The sequence below is a fragment of the Eurytemora carolleeae genome, unplaced genomic scaffold, assembly GCF_000591075.1.
Source record: "Eurytemora carolleeae unplaced genomic scaffold, Eaff_2.0 scaffold68, whole genome shotgun sequence".
NCBI classification, from domain to species: domain Eukaryota; kingdom Metazoa; phylum Arthropoda; class Copepoda; order Calanoida; family Temoridae; genus Eurytemora; species Eurytemora carolleeae.
Window position 1 is genome coordinate 359,257 of NW_019396093.1, and position 21,795 is coordinate 381,051.

The following is a 21,795-nucleotide window of genomic DNA, read 5'->3' on the forward strand; positions in this document are numbered from 1 at the left end:
TAATCCGATTGGGCTAGAAGTAAAATAGTTAAATTGCAATGAAAAGGCAAAAAATAACCGTAATAACGTAACTATTTCAAAATGGCGGCAAAATACAGGTTCTTTCCATTGTAATTTTCAAACGGATCCTTCCTTGTCTCCTGGCAGTTTAAATTGAGGCTCATTATGCGTATGAGTCATATCAAGGAACCTCAGGCTCAAGCAAACAGTGAGTCATGCAATGGTTGCAGGGTTTAGGCATAATCTTTCAGATTTAAAAATTCAATTTTTAAATAATCAAAAAAGAATTTCAAAGTTATATATTGAGTTTGAATTTTTGTCAATGAAATTGAATTTTCATACTGCCAAATTTTTGAAATAACAATTTTCATACTGCCAAATTTTCATCCTGCAAAATTTTCATTCTGCCAAATTTTCATACTGCCAAATTTTCTTACTGCCAAATTTTCATTCTGCCAAATTTTCATTCTGCCAAATTTTCATACTGCCAAATTTTCATTCTGCCAATTTTCATCTTGGCAAATTTTCATTCTGCCAATATTTCATTCTGCCAAATTTTCATTCTGCCAAATATTCATCATGCCAAATTTTCTTACTGCCAAATTTTCAGACTGCCAAATTTTCATAATGCCAAATTTTCATAATGCCAAATTTTCATACTGCCAAATTTTCATACTGCCAAATTTTCATACGGCCAAATTTTCATACGGCCAAATTTTCATAATGCCAAATTTTCATACTGCCAAATTTTCATACTGCCAAATTTTCATACCGCCAAATTTTCATAATGCCAAATAATTTTCATACTGCCAAATTTTCATACTGCCAAAATTTCATACGGCCAAATTTTCAAAATGACAATGTGAAATGACCATTTCTAACCAAAAGAATAATTTTTAAGTCTCTTTTTTGATCATTCAATTTTGTATCCTCGGGATCCCCTAGGATCGGATGGAGGCTGTTGATATTTTGGGTGGAGGACGGAGGATGAAGGGCGGGTAAACTCTACAGATAAACAGAACCTACCGTGGATTGAGGATTGTAGTAGAGCCGAGGCCATTTACGCTGATAAATTCTGGACAATTTGTTAGTTTTGGGCAAACATTTTATATAGAATTTTGGAGGGTATTTTTGTCAACAAATTTGGTGACGATTTATTTAATTTTAATGAGAGATAAACTTATTAGTCTAAAAGGACACAGCTGTTTCTTTCAGGGCGGGAAATAATAAAAAGTTAATCCAATTTCTAAGGTTCCACATATATAGTTTATAGTCTATATATAAACAGAAAGCCTTTGACAGTATTGTATTAGTACTTAGTAGTTTCGATTAACTTAACGAAATTTCTTCATTTTATCCATGCATTAAAACGTCTTTTTTCCGTATTTGCTTACAAAAACAACAAGCTTTTGTCTAAAGTTCTGAACGCAAAGGTTGTCATTTAATTATCTTTTTTTTAAGTTTATTAATTTTACTTAGATTTAAAATCCAGTGAAAAGCTGAGTATTTAAATCATTAAGTAAAAAACGTGTTTCCTTGACCTCGAAGTTTAATGGCTGTTTGATAGGAAACATCATTTTTTTGTCTGAAAAATAAAATACTTTTTTATCTTAATTCTGATATCGATAAATAATATTTCTAGACTGAAACTTTTGTTTTTTAGACCCTTATTCAGTGAAATTAAAATTAATGTCTATTTAGCTATGTTTTAAACTGTCCATTGAATGTAATGTGTAAAAAGAAAGAAATAACGTATGAGAAATATTTACGGAGCCGTGTGATAAATTATGCATGATTGACCTATTTTTGTGAAGACTAAAAACATTTATGGTTGAAGAAATAATATCAATATGGATATTGGATATAAAGATACAGACTGCTATGAAAAGTTGCATACATTTTTAAATCTGATTTGACCTTAAAGTGTCGCAACTCCTATATATTTTTTGTAGGCTTTGAAGTGTGTATTTTCAAGCTATAAAACGGGTTTTTTTTAAATTTTAAGTTAAAAGACGTAATTGCAGATTTTTATCAATTTTTGAGTGACAGTTAAGAGACCACATTTGAGTTCGTTCGGAAGTTCGGAACATTTGAAGCAAATCCTCAAAATCATTGTTTTTCCATTTTTAAAATACGGTCTTTTTTTAAGCCTTCAAAATTATTAAGATACATCAAATTTTTTTCTTATTTTCATTTATTAAGTTAAACCAAAACTGGTATTTTTTATAAATATATTACATTATAAAAGGTCCTGAAAACCTATTTAAACGACACCTATATTTGAAAATGTAAGCATTTTTTTCTCGAAAGCAATACAAATATATTTTAATTAACGTAATCCTTTTTACCTTTTTAGTAATTAGTACTTATAGTATCCAACATTTATTGGACTCCAAGTTTTTAATTCATTTATTACATTTTGCACCTTTGCATAAAAATATGTAAACTGCAAACTCTTCCTTTTTTCTTATCAACTAAATATAGACCATTTCTATAATTTAATGTAGAAATATGAACAAGCAATTTAACAACAAAATTGTAGGCGATTTAAAAGTTCTTCAAACCAAAATGGCATCACAGTTTATCACGCTCATTCTTAAAATCGTTGAAAAATATTTCCAGTCTTTGGGGCGTTTTAAGGGCACAAACCCGGAATAATCACTCCGACTAAACCAATACCAAAATGGCTAATTTAGAATGTTCACAGAACTTACTCTCTCAGAGAAATGATTCATGTAACTGTGGATTAATTATTAAAGTTCAAAGTGAAATAAATTTCTTTTTTCTTTGTACATTAAAGTTTTAGAAAAGAAAGAATAAAAGGGACTGTACTCGAAGATTCAAGTGGATGACGGCCTTATCCTTGTATTTTCTTTAGTAACATTGACACCTGAAATCTGATTATTTGGTTTGTAAGCTGTTCAATATTAAAGAAAATATACTCTGCTCTCGATGATCAGTTAAATTATATAAAGGCTACCATTTAAAATCAGTTACGTTTGTGTCTTTGCATGGAGGTTGAAACTACGCTTACAGTCCCTTTAAGAGCAACTTTAAATTAATTATTTAGAAGTCAATTCCAAGGAGTATGGAATAGAAGGGAGATACAACTGACGCGGCCCGCCATACCATATGATTATACATGCTTTGCATTTATATAAGAAATATACGCAGTAATTGTACATCAGACAAATATTTCTTATTTAGGTGAAGTACCGTTTGCGAAGCATGTATAATGATATGGGAGGGTGGGCCGCGTCAGTTAAATGATAAATCTCCCTTCAATTCCATACTCCTTGGTCAATTCGGAGGATGTTTTTCTACTTTACTAGATTACACGAATAATTTAAGATTCATTCAAAAGTACAAAACTAAAAAATATCTAAGAATGGTAAAATACTAGATATATCGTGAGGGAAGGTGAAAACGCCTCTGGTATAAAATACCAATTTTGGTTGATAAACCCCCTCCCGCGCATTAATAAAGATTAAAGTTAGAAGATAGAAACAATAAGTTCAATATATGCATAATCCATATACACAACATTGGTTTCTAAAATTAACGTTAAAAACCTTGTTAAATTATTTGTTTTAATCATTATAACAAGTTTAAACTAGCAATGAATTTAATTATATATAGTTAGCGGCTACGCTTCGTTGTTTCGGTTACTTCAAGAAGTCTAATTCAAAGATTCAACATGGATATACATATATATTAAATATATTATATATGTATAAATATACAATATATAAAGATTGCTTATATATTTTAAACCTATTTCTAAAACCAATCTTTCCTTGTTTGTAATTAATTTACTCAGTACAAAGATAAAAGAAAAATGGTACAAGAGCACCTTCCAAAATCTACATTAATTGGATTATATTCTTAACTCTGTTCCTTCTTATCTGTATCCTGCGTCCAATGTTAGTTCAGTATAAACAAAACTCGGTTATCTTTAAGACCTCCACCATTTTATGGAAACATGTTGACAATTCAGATTGTTATCTGTTCTAAAAGTAAATTACATATGTATAAAAGTGAGGAAAATGTATTTTATGCTTTTTATCCCCTCCCTCCCCCCTTCATCCTTCTCCATCCCCCTCACGTGGATTTAACGGTTCTGTCAGTATTTCAGAAAGCTGTGACTTTCGCTCACAATTTAACCCATTAAACATAATTTTTTAGCCTTTGTCTTGAATACTTTTTTGTCGGCATATGCATTTTGAATTAAAAAGTATAGAATAAACAAATCCGTAAAGTAAAGGATTGTTGAAATATAGACCAAAACACGCTTGATTTTAAATAGAAGAAACCGAATGCTATTCACTCTGGGTTAGTCCGGTGTGCCCTCCATCCCCCTTCATCCCTCCTGAACACTCTCCTTTCTTAGATGAACAAGTTATGTAAAGTAAATCCAAACCATAACAAAAATTATCATCTTTTGCTAATTTTTAAAAAGTTTTTGTTTATTATATATATTATTGTATATTATATTTAAAAACGGAAAGAATTTGTTGTTAAAATAATATTATCATTAAAAATATTAACGCTTTTTATTTCACATTATTTTTAAGATACCTAGACTCTGTAGATCGTAAAATTGAAAATAATGAGCTTCGTTTATCACTTTCGTTGGATGGATTAATTATTGATCTCATTTTCTATCTTTTAAATCATTATTTTTAAGTGTCCTGAGCTGGGAACTTTAAAATGTTGGATATTGGGATTAATGCTTAATCCACTCTTTTTCTTAATCTCCAGATTAAATAATGCTTGTTTTCCTCTTGCTATTAATCTCCAGATAAATTAATCGATCGGGATTAAGGATATCTCATTCTAAAGTTTTCAGCTCTGATGTTGGATTTAAAATAAATGGAAAAATAGTTGAACTAGGCATGTCTAATTCACCTATTTCTATGGTTCATTCTTAATTGGCCACACTAGAGAATAGGTTCAACCGTTTCTTGTCGTATCGCTTTTTATAATTCCAACAAAGAACATCGATAGAGAATGAAGCATGGATCTCACAATTTTGTTTTGTAGTTTCAGATGAGCGATGAACAGGAAAAAGGAACACGGGAGGAGCAGGAGAACCAGGAGGAGGGAACAATGAAAGATTTGGAGGAAAAGGTTGATCAGGTTGACCTTCAGGCTGCAGGAGGTTCAGGTAAGCTTCAGGTTGACCTTCAGGCTGCAGAAGATTCAGGTAGCTTCAAATGGACCTGCAGGCATTGAGAGGTCCAGGTAAGCTTTAAGTTGACCTAAAGGCAGTGAGAGGTCCAGGTAAGCTTCAAGTTTACCTGAAGGCATTGAGAGGTCCAGGTAAGCTTGAAGTTGACCTGCAGACAGAGAGAGGTCCAGGTAAGCTTGAAGTTGACCTGCAAACAGTGAGAGGTCCAGGTAAGCTTGAAGTTGACCTGCAGGCAGAGAGAAGTCCAGGTAAGCTTTAAGTTGACCTAAAGGCAGTGAGAGGTCCAGGTAAGCTTCAATTTGACCTGCAGGCAGAGGGAGGTCCAGGTAAGCTTGAAGTTGACCTGCAAGCAGTGAGAGATCCAGGTAAGCTTTAAGTCGACCTACAAACAGTGAGAGGTCCAGGTAAGCTTGAAGTTGACCTGCAGGTAGAGAGAGGTCCAGGTAAGCTTGAAGTTGACCTGCAGGCACTGAGAGATTCAGGTAAGCTTCAATTTGACCTGAAGGCAGTAAGAGATCCAGGTTAGCTTGAAGTTGACCTGCAGACAGTAAGAGGTCCAGGTAAGCTTGAAGTTGACCTGCAGACAGAGAGAGGTCCAGGTAAGCCTGCAGGCACTGAGAGATTCAGGTAAGCTTCAATTTGACCTGAAGGCAGTAAGAGATCCAGGTTAGCTTGAAGTTGACCTGCAGACAGTAAGAGGTCCAGGTAAGCTTCAATTTGACCTGCAGGCAGTGAGAGATCCAGGTAAGCTTCAATTTGACCTGCAAGCTGGGTAGGTAGAGGTGAGCTTTAAGAGCTTCAAGAGTCCTATTAGAGCTTTAGGACTCCTAAAGGGAAGGAAAAGGTCCAGATAAGTTTCAAGTTGACCTGCAACCAGATGAAGATCCAGGTAAGATTTAAATCTACCTGCAGGCAGGGGGAGGTCCTGGTAAGCTTCAACCTGACCTCCAAGCAGCTTTAAATCTTCCTAGGCCTGGGCCTGGGCTTCCTAGGGGAGGCCCAGGCAAGCTCCAAGACATAGTAATATACAAAGTAATTACATTCCTTTGACATAGGTCGCCAAATGGTTTTTTATTTAGTCAGTTGTATTTTATTTCCAGTTTTTAAATTTTGTAGATGAAACTCCAGATGATGAAGTAGAAAAGCATGAGGAGCCAGCATCAGAAGAGAAGGTGGAAGAAGAAACAAAGGAAGAGAAAGAAGAAGAAAAAGTAGAAGAAAAAGTAGAAGAAAGAGCTGAAGAAGAAAAAGTAGAAGAAAAAGCTGAGGAAGAAAAAGTAGAGGAACCAGGTTTCTTTTAATTTAGATTTAATTCTTTGATTATGCTTTAAACGATTGTATCTTTCAGTGAAGTGAGCATATTACAACTTTGTAACGTCTGATTTTGTAAACATCGAAAGATCGAATTTAGAATAAATAAATAAACACAAGTATCACTTTAAAAATGAGCTTCAGATTTTAAAATTCGACAAAATTGACTTTCCAAGTTTAAAAGATTATTTTATTCTAAGTATAACATTTTATAATTATATGGTATGCCATTTTTCAGATAAAGCACTGCTAAAAGAACAGTTCAGCTTGTTTTCAAAATTCGGAGATAAGGTTAACAAGAGATAGAAATAACAATAATTGTAACAATAACATCATCATAAACTGCTTAAATAACATCAACACAATCTATGATAGTATATACTAGATACGGTAATCATGATACTATCCACACTTCTAAAGATAATAATAATAGCACTGATAAAAATTTTGATATTAATAAAGGATAATAATAACGAAAAAACAATACTGCTAATGTGATTATAAATAATTATAAAAAACTTTAACGAAAAAATATTGATCTAAATTAAAGTAAACATATTTTTATAAAGTGGGGGGATATTTCCTTCATTCTTTTAAAGAGTTTTCCAATGTATAAAGAGGTTGTAAATATAATGTAAAAGAAACTGGAAAATGATTTTGACTAATTTCTTAATTCAATGCACAATTGCACACTATCTATTTCGTATTTTTCTTTGACGAAAAATGATTGAATAACTAAAAAATGTCGAAAATATTTTGTCTTTACAGTGGAAATATCCTAAAATTAGATATATTAAGGTTACAAAAAGTAAAATAGAAAATATTCATTGCCTAAAATTTGCAAGTTATAGGTTTCTCTTTTCAAGATGAAAAAATATATTTATAAGATTATATATAATAAGAATAAGATTTGTTGTTTGTTATTACTGCTAAGCGAAATACGAAATTAAGAAAAGCACATCGTCTAAACTATTTAAGAAAACAAGTGTAACAAGAAAGTTTAATGTGTGCTGACTTATTTCTTTAAAAAAACTTATTTAAAATTAAAATTATCTGAATTATCAGGTTCAGTCTGTTGATATTAGAATGCTTTTTACACAATAAAATCAGAAATAATATGAACAGTGGAACTGAGTTCTTGCTACAATCCCAAATTTTCTATAAATTCCTATATCTTTGCAACATGATGTTGTAACCCTTGAATATTTGATACTTTAAATTTGGAGGGATATACAACAAAAAGATGTATAAGGATTAAAAAATAAGATTTAGTGGAAAGAACTCAGTTTCTTTGGTAGAAAATTTGCACAATAAAATAAGATTTCAGGTTGTGATTAAACTCGTTATTATTGACTATATTAATGCGATCTTTTTATAAGGTTTACAATCTAAATAGTTTTTTTCTGAAAACTATACAGTACAAGTAAACGTGTAGGGGTTTGGGGATATCTTATAATATATTGTTATATTAATAATAATAAAAGTCAATCTGATATAGTTTATTTACCCTGCAGAATAATATTGGATTTTTCTAGGTTATCGATGGGAAAAAGATTTCTACCACAGATACTGGGATTGCATTCAGAAAAGTTGCAAAGTAAGATATCTACATAGTAAAACAAGACATTCGAATATATATTCCCTATAGCCGGCCAAACGGCTAGACCAAATGGGCTGATTTTTTTGTGGACACTAATGGGTAGTCTAGGGGTGGCATAGGCTAAAAATTTTTTTTCTACCGGCAATGCCGGGCCCTTTCGCTAGTATAATTATAATACATTAATATTCTGAAATTAATTATTATTATTCTTTTAAGATAAATTAATTGGTCCATATTATTTGGGGAAAAAATTTAAAAGCTATCAGAGCTGAAAACTTTAAAATGGTGGATGCTTGATGGTTTTCCTAAACCCGAGATGAGGTTAATATACGCATTCGATATCCAAGAAAGAAGTTTAAATTCAACCAATCAGCGTGCCATGTCAAGATGCGTTCTTTAACTTTTGAAAAACCGATTTTTATTTATTGCGCATTTCTGATGTTGATGGTGTCATATCAATTGAACTAAAGATCGATTGAACAAACGTAAGTTTTGGATTAATGTTTATTAAGACTAACGTTAAAAATGACTATAGTCCTCAAATGTGATAAAAAATGTTTTTTAACAAGTTCATATTAACATGATTAAGTTTATATTTCTTTATTTGTTCTAAAAGACTGCTTGTGAGACTATAGTTCAATCGGATATTAGTCTAATCAATATAGCATCGTATCTGTTTTAACTTTAATAATTTATTTTAATTAAATTTTACAATATTTTTAAATTCATAGTATCTGTAATTGTTATCAAAAGTAACTTTTATACAGTAGGGAATAGGGATATCCAAAAGGAGAGGATTAAGAAGAAAATCAAAAGTGTGTCCATTGGATACTCAACTCAGATTAAGCAATCGGAATTAAGGATATCTGATTCTAAAGTTTTCAGCTCAGGTCGTATACAAAAATTTGCCCAGGAGGGGAACTCAACAAAGTTTTGCAACTCAAAGGCTGGGATGCTCTGCCATTTTTGACATCATAATTATTTTAGGAACGCCCCGAAGCTCAGCTTTGCCGGCTGGAACAAGTATCTGGAAGAAATCGCAAATTCCAAGGAACCAAAGAATATAAATTACATAAGCTAAAATTTGAATTTGTTACAATGACTATCTATCGTTTTTTCTTCATCAATAGACACATTAACCCACACAGTTAAACAACGAACGTTAAGGATCAGTCGTCGATCAAACGATCATGCATTTTGAGTAATTGTACAACCACTTTTTAACAACCCAATATCATTATCAACTGGTAGAAATATTTACAATAATAGGTTAAAGAACGATCAAGATTCATAATTCTTATGTGATTTTAGTTCTGTTGTTATTTTCTAAGATTTCANACATTTTACATAAACAACAAATAAATGAGATTCTTCCAATGTTTTGAAATTAAAACTTATTCTAAAATGTGACATAATTAGAAAGACAAACACTTGAAAATTACACAATACTTAAATAATTTAGTTCTTAAAAACGAAATAATAATAAAAATAAAAAATAGTTCTGTGCAAGGTACTAATGCAAGGAAAGTTAATTGCGGTTATGTATACTCTACGTACATATTAAAACCAGTTCTCTTTGGGCGGAATTTGTAAGCAAGAGTAGATCCATCAGTGTTCGTCTAGTATCCGAGGAGGATTAAAGCATTTATTTTTGATAATTTTGATGATTCACGTAATATTTCCCTACGACCAGAATATTTCAGAGATTATTTATGTGAAAATGGATTCCATGTCAGGCTGTGACATCCGTTTTGTGATTACATTACTAGCCAGAGACAGTACACTGCAGTACAAAAAATTAGTACACCTATGAAATAACTTTCCTTGCGTTAGTACCTTGGTTCTACGTGACAAACAGTTTTCAAACAATAGAAATAGTATTATCAGAATTGAAAGTGTCAAAAATAAAATATATTGAACAAGCATTACAGCGAGTAGTCGTGAAAAAATGCTTATCCTGAAAATTTTTTTTTTCCATCTGCTTTTTTAGTAATTTTACTAAAGCATTTAAAGATGAGTTCCGTTCCTTTATCCTGTTGGTTTGGTAGGGTATTCATGTCAACACCTTGAAAACTAAGCTTGTAGAGTGTGGTAAACCCGGGCTTTCTGGAGCTACGGTAATAAATATATGTTATAAAAAAGTGCTTTTTCAGAACCAATTAAGAATAAAATTCTTATTATCAAAAAAAATGTCAATACCAATAATTAATTTCACTTAATGCATATTATAAAAAAAATTCTGAACATTAAATAAAAAAGAATTATTTTGTAAAAAATTGTGGAAATAAAAAAAATAAAATAATAATCGATTTTTTTAAATGAAACTAATGCAATTTAATGTATCTTAGAATTGTTAAATATTTTTTTAGAGCGTCGCAAAAAATGCAGCAGTGGACAGATTAACTGACACATCCAGGTTTTTTTTGGTTTCCCAAAAAATTGATAAACACAGCAGTCTTACAGGGTTACACGCTAATGATGAGACTGTAAATACAACCCAAAACTCTATTAATACGACGATTTAAAGCTTGATTTTTGGTTTCTGTATACAATTGAGCATTAATCAAATGATTCAGCACAGAAGTAAGCCAGTTTTGGCTGGTCAAGGAACCCCAAATGCAAGAAAACGGACTGAACAAATTCTGTACAATCGTCTGTCTCATCCATTGTGGGTAATTCTGCAGATAATTGCGTTTTCTTGAGACTCGTCTTAATTCTTAATCATTTTAATATTCGTCCTTTTCTCAACACCGACTGCGTAGGGCGAACATGTTTTATGTTTTAGAATAATCAAGATTCTTTAACTGTTTAAATGTTACAAAAGTGTTATATCTAAAGTTTCATGTTTGCCCTCGGTAAACAAAGAGAAAGTAGCTCAAGTGCATTTACAAACCGAAAATCTTTAAATTTTACACAAAAATTGAGAGTTTACAAGTAATATTCTATAAAAGTTTTATAAATGCAATACAGGAAGAACCTAAGACCCTATGAAATTTTTCGTATGTTTTACTCATAAAATGAAAACCATGGATTTCGATCTTCAAGAGTAAAATTAAACTGTAAATTGATTTCAGAAATTATGAGACAAAATTATGTCAATCATTTGTTTTCCATAAATGTTGCATTATAACTTATATCCATTGAAATTTTCTGTACTAGTTTTTGTGATTTATGATTAAAATCATCCATGAATTTTTTTGGCTCAGATAAATAATTGTTGAAACTTTGTAGATATGGAGGAACTCACAAACAAAGATTTGATACAACTGGAAAGGGGAAAGGAAAGGTAAGAGTCGATCAAAATAAAAGCTTTAAAAAGCTTAATAACGGTGAAATCTATAAATTTTGCCTCTGAAGGGTAAACATCTTCTTGGAAAAAGCCAAAAATTCGACTTCGATCTTTGGACAATTAGTTTTTTATTCAAAGCTGAAATCAGTCGATTAACTGGATTGTCGTGTATTTTCAAGCGACTCTCGATTTAAAGATGGGCTCACCCGATTCACAACGGTATCATCAGATAGAATATGTAGAAGATCAGATTCACAACGGTATCATCAGATAGAATATATAGAAGATCAGATTCACAACGGTACCATCAGATAGAATATGTAGAAGATCAGATTCACAACGGTATCATCAGATAGAAAATATAGAAGATAACGCCTTCTTTTAGCTTGACAAGTGATCAATACTGATAATTCTACATAGGGTTGGCTTTCTGTGCAGCAGTAGATTTTGCGCAAATCCAATTTGTAGAAAAATCAAAATTGTAAATAATTATTTGTCAAAATCAAAAACATGAACATCTCTAATCCAATTTGATCAGACAAAGCTTTTAAGGGTACCGTTGTGAATCAGACTTTCCACTCTATAACAACAGTCTTGAATAATACTAATCTGCTTACATATACATTATACAACATTCAATAATACATAAACAAACAAACAGACATATTTACAAACAATATGTTTAAACTTTAAATTATCTAATTTTTGTACATGATTTTTTCTTCACTCCCTGTGTATTTAATTTATGTAATATATATGTGACACACAATACACTTTTTATTAAACAACATTGAATAGATTTTTCTTTTGAAGAATAAATATAAAAGACGACATTTAAACTTACCAAAATTTACAAAAACTTAATATCACTGCACAGTTAAAAAAAAACATTGAAACAACATTTAGTCTTAAAAAATAATCTTTAATTAGCGTGAATTTTTATGTCTTTTTAAAAAACATAAGAAAAGAATAAAAATAAATGATTGAAATGAATATAATAAACTGAGTTTTTGTCACAAAATTAAATTGTCTAATCCCCATATCTTTACAATCTGATGATGTAATCCCTTGATATTTAAAACTTAAATTTTTTTGGTCTTACAGAATTCATAGTTTGAAATATCAAAGGTCTTGAGTAGCAAAGATATAGAGATTAGAAAAGTAGAGTTTGTGACAAAAACTCAGTACCTTTGTATCAATAATTTATCATAATAAAAATTTAAAGCTTAATAAGTAAAATCTTATTTTCTCTATTTGTTTTCAATGCATATTTGTATTAATATCATGTTGGCAAACATTAATGGGGTTAGGATACAATTTTTTAATAGATAACATTTTCTCTCCTCATTTTATTTTAGTCAGAGTTTGAAAGTTATTTATGTACATCGTTCATTTTGGTGGAAACTCTAAAAACAATGTTTTTTAGCGGAAAATAAATAATATTTTTTGGATTTTTTGGACGTGAAGTTTTTTTAGAAAATATGAAGTATTTTTTATAAATAAAGGAAAAGAAACTTTTTACTCCCCTGTATTGGGGAAACCATTGATTAGATTGTGGGAGTGAATTGTATTGGGAACCAATCTTATCTTGTAATAATATTAATATATTGAAATATGGTTTACTACACAACATGACATATTGTAATACTTGCCAACCAGTCATCACCTACTTTTCTATAAAAAAAGCATTTTTTATTTTCTAAAATTTTAATGAAAATGAAAATCGAACCAGAAAACTCGGAATTTGAGCGGACTGCACTGATTGATAAAAAATGCGTACGTACTCTGAGGAATTTATGCCAAATATCCGTATTACTAAACTTAAGCTTCTTCACTTTTTCAACATCATATAGTTGTAAACAAATTTTGATAAAATCTTTTTTATGCATAGGGTAGGGTGGAGGAAAGTCAAACGGCGGGTCGGTGTTAAAAAAATCAGAAATGCTAAATAACTTTTTTATTAATTAAGCTACTAAGCTAAACTTCATATATTTAAAAAGCCTTTGAAAAATGGATGTAATAACATGTGTCACATGTTAATTTTCGTCAAAATTAAATACAATTATTTTTAAACATTTTTCCGACGTACTTTTAGAACTTTTTAAAAAGCCTCAATTGTACCCTAACCAGTAACCATTAAAGTTAGAGCTGTCTATTTTTTTGTAATGAACAAGCCTTGAAAAGTTGGACTTAGGACATATATCAAACTCCCGTGTCTCAACTCAAAGGCAAAATCATTGGGAGAGAGGGGGGGAAACACCCCTTTCCCCGGCCTATATCTGACAAAAATAGCCCAGCCTGGATACAGTTCAGAAAACTTTCTTTAAATTAACAGTCCCTTTAAATTAACAGTCCCTTTAAATTAACAGTCCCTTTAAATTAACAGTCCCTTTAAATCTAACAGTCCCTTTAAATTTTTAGGAAGGACGAGTTGACCCCAAGTCTGACGGCTACGTGAACGGGTTCAAGGGGAAAACGGTTCCCAAGGAGCGATGAATAGAATGGATGCCAGAAAATAAATTTTAGTGTTTATATTGTTATTTTAACGCATATATTTCCCGCCTGAAAATTTAATTAATATCATTGTATGCCAATATGTGGTGTGCCATATAGTTTAAACTCTCTCGATTTCTTGCTTCTTTAAAAATTATCATCAAAAAATGGAGATTTCCAGCCGATAATATGGCATATCTTTCTTCACAATATTCATCTTTAATTAAAATTTAAAACTTAAAAATTTCTATTTGTAAAATATTTTTTTCTTTCTCAGTGTTTGTGTTGCAATATATTTCTTTAAAATGGGACCTAAGGAACGACTACTAAATGAAAAGCTATTATTATTTTTCTTAAACAGAAAAATGACTTCTAAATCAGGTTAGCCGTTGCAGAAAAAAAGAGATGCATTTTTTAAAACTTTTTTCATCCAAGCATAAAGATCTCATGTGTGTCTTATGCAAATCTCATAATATTACATTTTAAATAAGGTTTGGTTTTTATTAAATTCAAATAACAACAATAAACATTAATTGTTGTCACTAAATTCCCATGTTTATTATACAGACTCTGTTTTATGTTAATTGCATCTAAGATTGCGCACAATTTTGTTTAAGTAATTAATTGTATGTATTGTATAAAAAAAATATATAATATATTATATAAATACGTTTTACATTTATGAATATATTGTTATATAATTGTACTTATTTCACAACAAAATCTTATTATTAGTGCCATAAATAAAAAGCTAAAAAATGATTTTTTTACGCTCGCTTATACATAGATTTATAATGCAGTAAAATCGGTTTGGCGAGGGGGAGTGTGGGGGGGGGAGGTGACCCGCACCCGTTTTTCTTCGGCCCGCATGGACGTCACAAAAAAGGATTTGTGGCATGCGCAATAACCCCTGTGGCGTTCGACCCTCACCAGTTTTGCCTTCCGGCAAAATTTTTAATTTAATTATAGACAAATGAAGCATTAATTTAAATTTATAAAGACGTCATGGTATCTATCATATAAAGAACTTATTCATCGTACTTTTTATTTGTAATAGTAACACATTTTCACGCTGAAAAAAGCGATAGTTTTGAAAATTCTGATCAAAGTTAGTGAAGATTGTATTTGCGGCATTGCACTATATACGTCACTTACCCATACATGTCTTCCGACCCGCATTAGTATTCATAAGATAAATGCGGTTTTTCGTAGTATAGTCTTTATCAATATATTTAATCATATAAGGGCTCACGATAATCTACTGGAAATTTTTTTTTAACACTAAATAAAAATAATTTCTCAAATAAAATCTCGCATTTTGGCGTGCGATTCAGGAAAAGAATATGCTTTAATTAAAAAAAGGGTAAATTTATTGTGAATCCAATTAAAATTTATATTTTAAAATTATCAAATTTTTGCTGAAACTAGTAGTGCCTGCCTGACGCTGCCGTACAGAAATAAAAACAATCTTCAGGCTGAAAATAAATGCATGTACAAATTAATACATTTTGCCGTAAGGCAAAATGGGTGAGGGTCGGACGGCACAATAGTAAGCGCATGCCGTAAATCCCATTTTGTGACGTCATCTGCGGGTGGGAGGTAAAACGGGTGCGGGTCGCCTTCCCCCCCTCGTTTGCCCTGGCTTGAACAAAAACGAATGAACTAAACTGCTTCATTCATAAAAAGGATTTTTGTACGATACAGCGGTCGGCGTTTATATAAATACAATGTAGACGACGTTTTATTTAAAACTTTATTTCTAAAAAGCTTTTTTTCTAATCCAAAAATTAAATTAAACAAAGAGAAGCTGTTAATTGCAGACAGCTTTTCTTTGTTTCCCTGTTTGCGTGTATCCATACTGTTTGAAACCTTAGTAGAAATCAAAAATTGAAATCGAAAGTTATCTTCATTCTTTAATATAAACAACTATCATTGTTAAAATTCTATGAAAAATAAACACTTTATTGCATACTTAAATATTAAGGGTGGTAAACGTATTTCGCGTCATTACAAGGATGTTTCGATCTTTAGACTGAAACCTTTAACACTAACACGATTAGTAAACATTAAAAATTGTTATCATTACAATGACACAATTGTTAACATGATAATGAAACGATTTTTGAAAGAAATTGAGTCTTTGCCACAAATTCCATCGCAAATTCCTAAACGTAGGACTAGCAACACCAATGTCGTAGAACTTAGATACAGGGTGTCCCACGAAACATGAAGGTTGGTGAATAGTTTTGAATGTCTTCTTCCATATACTGTATTAGATATTAAAGACTTTTTGTACATTAATTTGTCAAAAAAATCTTTCAGTCAAATATATTTTACTTTGAAATTAACTTTACTTTAAGATGACTCCCATACAATATTTTAAAATTATTTTCTTTGGTATAAAACAAATTATGGAAGAAGACATTTTAAACCTTTCACCAACTGTCATATTTCGTGGGATACCCTGTATATCAAAATATGCATTCTGTTAGAAGATTAAGGTTCATGAGAAAGTCGTCTTTCAAATAGTTCTACTTTCGAGTTTTTTTCTTTTAAACTTCAACGGGGTTTAATGTTTGTTTGTGTGTTTCTATAAATGATGAATGCAAAATAAGTTTAAGAACCACTTGATTGTATTAAGGTTAAGACCTATAAAGTATGCTGTTAAATTATCGATCGCGTTTATATCATCCTCAGATATCAACTTCAGAGACATTTTACCAATGTGGTAAAATTAAACTCAAAACTTCGGAGGAACCGAAAGAAATTATAAAATGACGTTTTCCAAACCATACTGTTAATGAAATGCTGCAGATATGTTGTTTCTTTAATTAAATAATTATAATGAGCTCTTCAAATCAAAACTGTTTCCGCACATACCATGGATATTTATTAATTTTCATAATAACTGCTGAGAAAGTATAAAACCCATTGAAATATTGTCAATACGACATTTTATAAATTCTTTCGATTTCTCCAAAATTCTGGGTTAAAACGGTCTTTTTTCCTAAATTCAAGGTTTCCTGTAGGTTTTTTATGGAATAATACAGTGATAACCAGAAAACTCTGTAATAGGAAGACGACCCTTAAACTCAAGTTAGGACAATTAAACTAGTTCAATGAACAATGAACATTAGACACGGCAATTGTACAGTGTATTAATAGACCCTTTTCCCCTTTAATTGTGCTTTGCTAAGTTACCAGTAAAAATACTTGCTTTGTAACAACATTAAACCGCTTAAATATTGCTATAATGTCATCTTTCTCTTCCATCGTTTTCTGGTTTCACTGTATGCTATGGACAGACTTCTTAATTGTAATGATTTCTCATTTTGATTTCTACTCAGCAGCTTTCCAACAGTATTAATGCACGTATAACATGGAAAAAAGAGAAGCTGTCAATTAACAATTTTTTTTTACTTCTAAACTTTAATTTTTAAAAAAGCTTATAAATTAAAATTTATTGTCGTCTTCATTGTATTGATATAAACTTCATACACTGCAATTAAACCCAGATTACTGTGTTAGATTATAATGTATAGAATGTTGGTGCAAGTTTAATTAATCATGAATTTTTGGCAAAGAGTTGTTTTCTATTGGTGAATTCTCGCCAACTTCGAGAAAGAAATACTTTGTTTGAAAATGCAATTTTCTACGACACTTAACAAGCTCAGAGTTTTCTACGACACTTAACAAGCTCAGAGTTTTCTACGACACTTAACAAGCTCAGAGTTTTCTTAAGAATCATGGGAAACTTATTCTTTTAAATGTACTTTTTGACATTGCAAATGCAAAAGATTTCAAAATAAAGTACAGTGAAACCCTTAATAACGAATACATCGAAAGAAGTCATCAAATGTCGTATTTTTCACTTTCTGGTAATGGAATGTTGCAGATATTTAGTTTTTTAATTAAATGATTATATGGAAATCTTTAAAACTGTTCCCACATATTCATGGCTATTATTTATTTTCACAAATACTGAAATTTACGAATTATAGTAAATTTTAAAGACGACATTTAATAATTTCTTCCGATGTATTCGTTATTAAGGGTTTCACTGTAGAAAGCAAAAAATGTTTTTAAAAATAAAGATTTGAAATTTATTATTAAAATTCTTTAATTATGACTTTTATATCTTTGAGAATTTTTGAAGCACAAAGATGGCAGATGACATTTTGGAAATCCCAAGACTAAAGGGATTTGATATATGATTAATGTTCACCCCATGCGAACTTTATAGTATTATTAATCTAAAATTTCTGAATATATACTTTGCTTGTCTGTTTGTCTGTAAGTTTGTATCCAATAAACGTCAAAACGACTGAACCGATCGATTTTGTTTGGGACCTCACATGACTCCAGGGAAGACGTTTATGAATGCTGAAAATTACATAAAATTTTGTCCGAAAGTTTTTGATTTTTGTTAAATTCTAAAAATGCGCATAAAACTATTGTCAAATCAAAACTATTGTTGTTGTTGTCTATTGTCAGAAAAGATGCTCACAGATAAAGCCACGATTAAAAGTTAAAATGGAAGATGGACAAGAAGCGCCCTTAAAAGCTAATATGAATTACACAATCTTTCTTGTAAAAATAGATTTACAAATGAATACCACAAACTGCTTAATGGATCAAAATAAAAAATTTAAGTCGTCTCTGAACTGTCAAGCTTCGTGTCGAGTATGTGAGGGCCGACAAAGCGACCAAATTACCTGAAATGTACTTTGTTTGTTAAAATTCGATTTGCACAAAATTTTATCCTTTTTCTTATTCCAAGGACACAGGGAACCCCACATCTATGTTTACTAATGGAACTGATTTCTCCACACACACTCTGATTTTCTCATCCCTTTATATCTGCATCCGGATTTGTCGTAGTAGTTTGATATTTCAAACTTTGAATTCTGACAGATAAAATAGGCTAAGTATGAAATATCAAGGTTTACACCATCAGGTTGCAAAGATATAGGGACAAGCGAAATTAAGATTGTATCTTTCTTGCGCCGCGGCCTTTATCAAATATAACCATTCCCTGATTTTTACATTCTGCCCCCCCCCCCCACTCCCCATTTTCCGGCACTGCAATACCACGGTCTGGTTTGTAGTGTATAGATTATATTTAGATAGGATTGTCAACCAATCAGATTTATGATCACCTTCAGTTTATCTTACATCTTGACATCATGGAATATCCAGCAGGTTCATATTCAAAGAACTTGAATGGGCAATACAAGACGTAAAATTGAAAGATTTTTTTTGAGAAAAAAAACCTTTAAACTTTGAAAAGATCGTTGGGTACATTTGGAAGTTGAAAAAGTGTTTTTATTCGATGAAGATAATTAATTGGCACGTGTGACATGAGCGGGGTGAAGGCAGGCGGTCATAAGCCACAACATTTTCCCCTTCCATGTCACTTATTTTCTTTTTTTGTCTTTCGGCAGCCATGAACCACAACCGCAGGATCTTCCATGCCACATTGTTTGAGTCATCTGACAGTTATTACGTTTTCAAGTGATAATTTAGGGCATTGAAATTGCAATTTTTTAAGATCCTGGTGCAGTACGCGAAAAATCATACCTTTAAGAAATTTTATAAGTTTTTTAAGACTAATAAATTTTACATCATTTTCAATGCACTATTTACACACGTAATAACTGCCTTGCTGCGGCATGGAAGACCGTACGGTTGTAGCTCATGCAGCTGCCGAGAGAGGATAAAGTCAATATTTGGGATGGAAGGGGAAAATTTTAAAGCTTAGGGCCGCTGTCTTCCCCAGCTCGTGACATTAAATTGAACGTTTTCCGTTCATCGATAACAAAGAAATTGAGTTTTTGTCACAAACTCAAATTTCAAATTTTCTATTCCTTTAAGCAACCTGATGGCGTAAACCTTTGATATTTCAAACTTAGAATAATTGATATAACAAAAGAACTCATGATTTGAAATATCAAACTGTATCTACGTCATCGGGTTGCAAAGATCTAGGAATTTTAAAAATCTGAGTTTGCGGCAAAAACTCAGTTCCTTTGAGTGAAACACTTAAAATTACAATCCGACTGTTTCAATCTCCAGAAACAAAAAATGGAAAGGTTTGACTTTTTCAGAAATATTTAAACTACTAGTAAAATGAAAGAGGAATTTAGGTTACGACGAAAAATATTCGATGGTTTTAGAAATTATAACAACATCTAAAAAACCCCGATTTTTACCAAAGTAGAAATTGCCTCCCGAAAACCGGTTTTTATGAAGAACAAAATTGACTCAGTGACAAACGCAAAACTCTTCAAAATTGATCTGAATAGGAACCAAAAGATCCGAGAAACACGGAATTTAGAATTTTTAAAATAGTAAAAATTCGTTAATAATTAAACAAATTATTATTATCATCAAGATTTATTCAAAGAAAAAAGATATACAATTGACATTCACTTATAAATTGGAAGCGAAAACTGATTTTTGAGAATAATTTGTCCCTTATTTTTTTTGGGCCAATATAAAAAACAAATTTTGAAAATATTGAAACAAAAACAAATGGACGACACTCACCGAAATTTTCCATGGGCGAATCTTTTGATACCTTAATCTCATGCAATATCGACATGTTTTAAAAATTCTTTCGCTATAGTGAATTTTTGCACTTTTGAAAACCTAAATCTTAAATCCCGGCACGGAATTAGACTTATAAGCCTGAAATTCAGCAAAAACTTTTTTTAAGGCACATAATAATTTTTTTTCAGGTTTAATAAAATGCCGTTTAATAAATAGGGGAAAAATGGATTTACGGAAATTTATATTCTTGGTTTCTCTACTATTAGGTAATGAGACTTCGGAGACGACTGTACATTTTCTTTCAACAATTGTTTCTTTCTTTGATTAAAAATACGATTTTGGAACATATTTAACACATTGACTGCATTTTATGTTAAATGCTTTAATTTAACTGCCGACCACGTAAATTGTAATAAATAATAACTAACAAAACAGTCGAATCATTAAATAACCTTTTGTTTGATCGTATCAACTCAAGACAAAAATGATACAAAAATATTAAAACAATTTAACAAATAGTTAGATCTCTGCATTGTAAACTTTAAGTATATATTGACTAGATACATAATAAAACAATTTAACAGATAAATATATCTCTGTTTACTGAAAAGTTTAATTAAGTTGATAAATATTTTTTATAAATGAAGAACTTAAATCTATGACATATGGCATAGCAAACAATAATATGATTTTTTCGGTGTAATGTCGGAAGTAAAATGCATGGAATTACGTAATTTTTTCAATTGCCAAAAATTCAATATCTTACTTTATATAGAGTTTAATCAATGTAACATGTTTATTGCATTAATAATCATAATAATAATAATAAATTAAACTAAACTTAATCCAAATAAACTAAACTATAACTAAACTAAACTAAAGTCAATTAAACTAAACTAAACTAAACTAAACTATAAAACTAAACTAAACTCAAGTCAACTAAACTAAACTGAACTATAACTAATCTAAGCTAAACTAAACTAAACTAAACTAAACTAAACTAAACTAAACTAAACTAAACTAAACTGAACTATAACTAATCTAAGCTAAACTAAATTAAACTAAACTAAACTAAACTAAACTAAACTAATTTAAACTAAAATAAACTAAACTAAGCTAACTAAACTAAACTAAACTAAATGAAACCAAAATAAACTAAACTAAACCTCTCTAAAATGGTTGTGATACAAACTAATTTAAACTAAACAAATATAAATTCAGAATTTAGAATTTTGCACCGTATTTAGACGTTAAATTTTTTCTCATTTTTTACAACACTTTTTTTTGGAAAATAACCCTAATGCACATAATGTTGCCGTGGTCAAAGGAATTCACTATCAAACTTTAAAAGCAATTACA

At 30.7% G+C, this 21,795-nt stretch overlaps 1 protein-coding gene and 1 long non-coding RNA gene across 2 annotated transcripts; both read left to right on the forward strand.

Annotated features, from left to right (window-relative positions):
* The first annotated feature begins 5,012 nt into the window (after positions 1-5,012).
* On the forward strand, positions 5,013-6,832 carry LOC111694707 (cilia- and flagella-associated protein 251). The gene is made up of 3 exons (XM_023463696.1): positions 5,013-5,167; positions 6,308-6,481; positions 6,741-6,832. Exons 1-3 carry the CDS (start codon positions 5,050-5,052, stop codon positions 6,806-6,808), a joined length of 360 nt encoding a protein of 119 aa, XP_023319464.1. The 5' UTR covers positions 5,013-5,049; the 3' UTR covers positions 6,809-6,832.
* Positions 6,833-10,148: 3,316 nt separating this feature from the next.
* LOC111694720 (uncharacterized) lies at positions 10,149-14,555 on the forward strand. Its single transcript, XR_002763696.1, has 4 exons — positions 10,149-10,219; positions 10,472-10,518; positions 11,334-11,388; positions 13,813-14,555. It is a non-coding gene; the product is annotated as an uncharacterized LOC111694720 (long non-coding RNA).
* Positions 14,556-21,795: the final 7,240 nt, after the last annotated feature.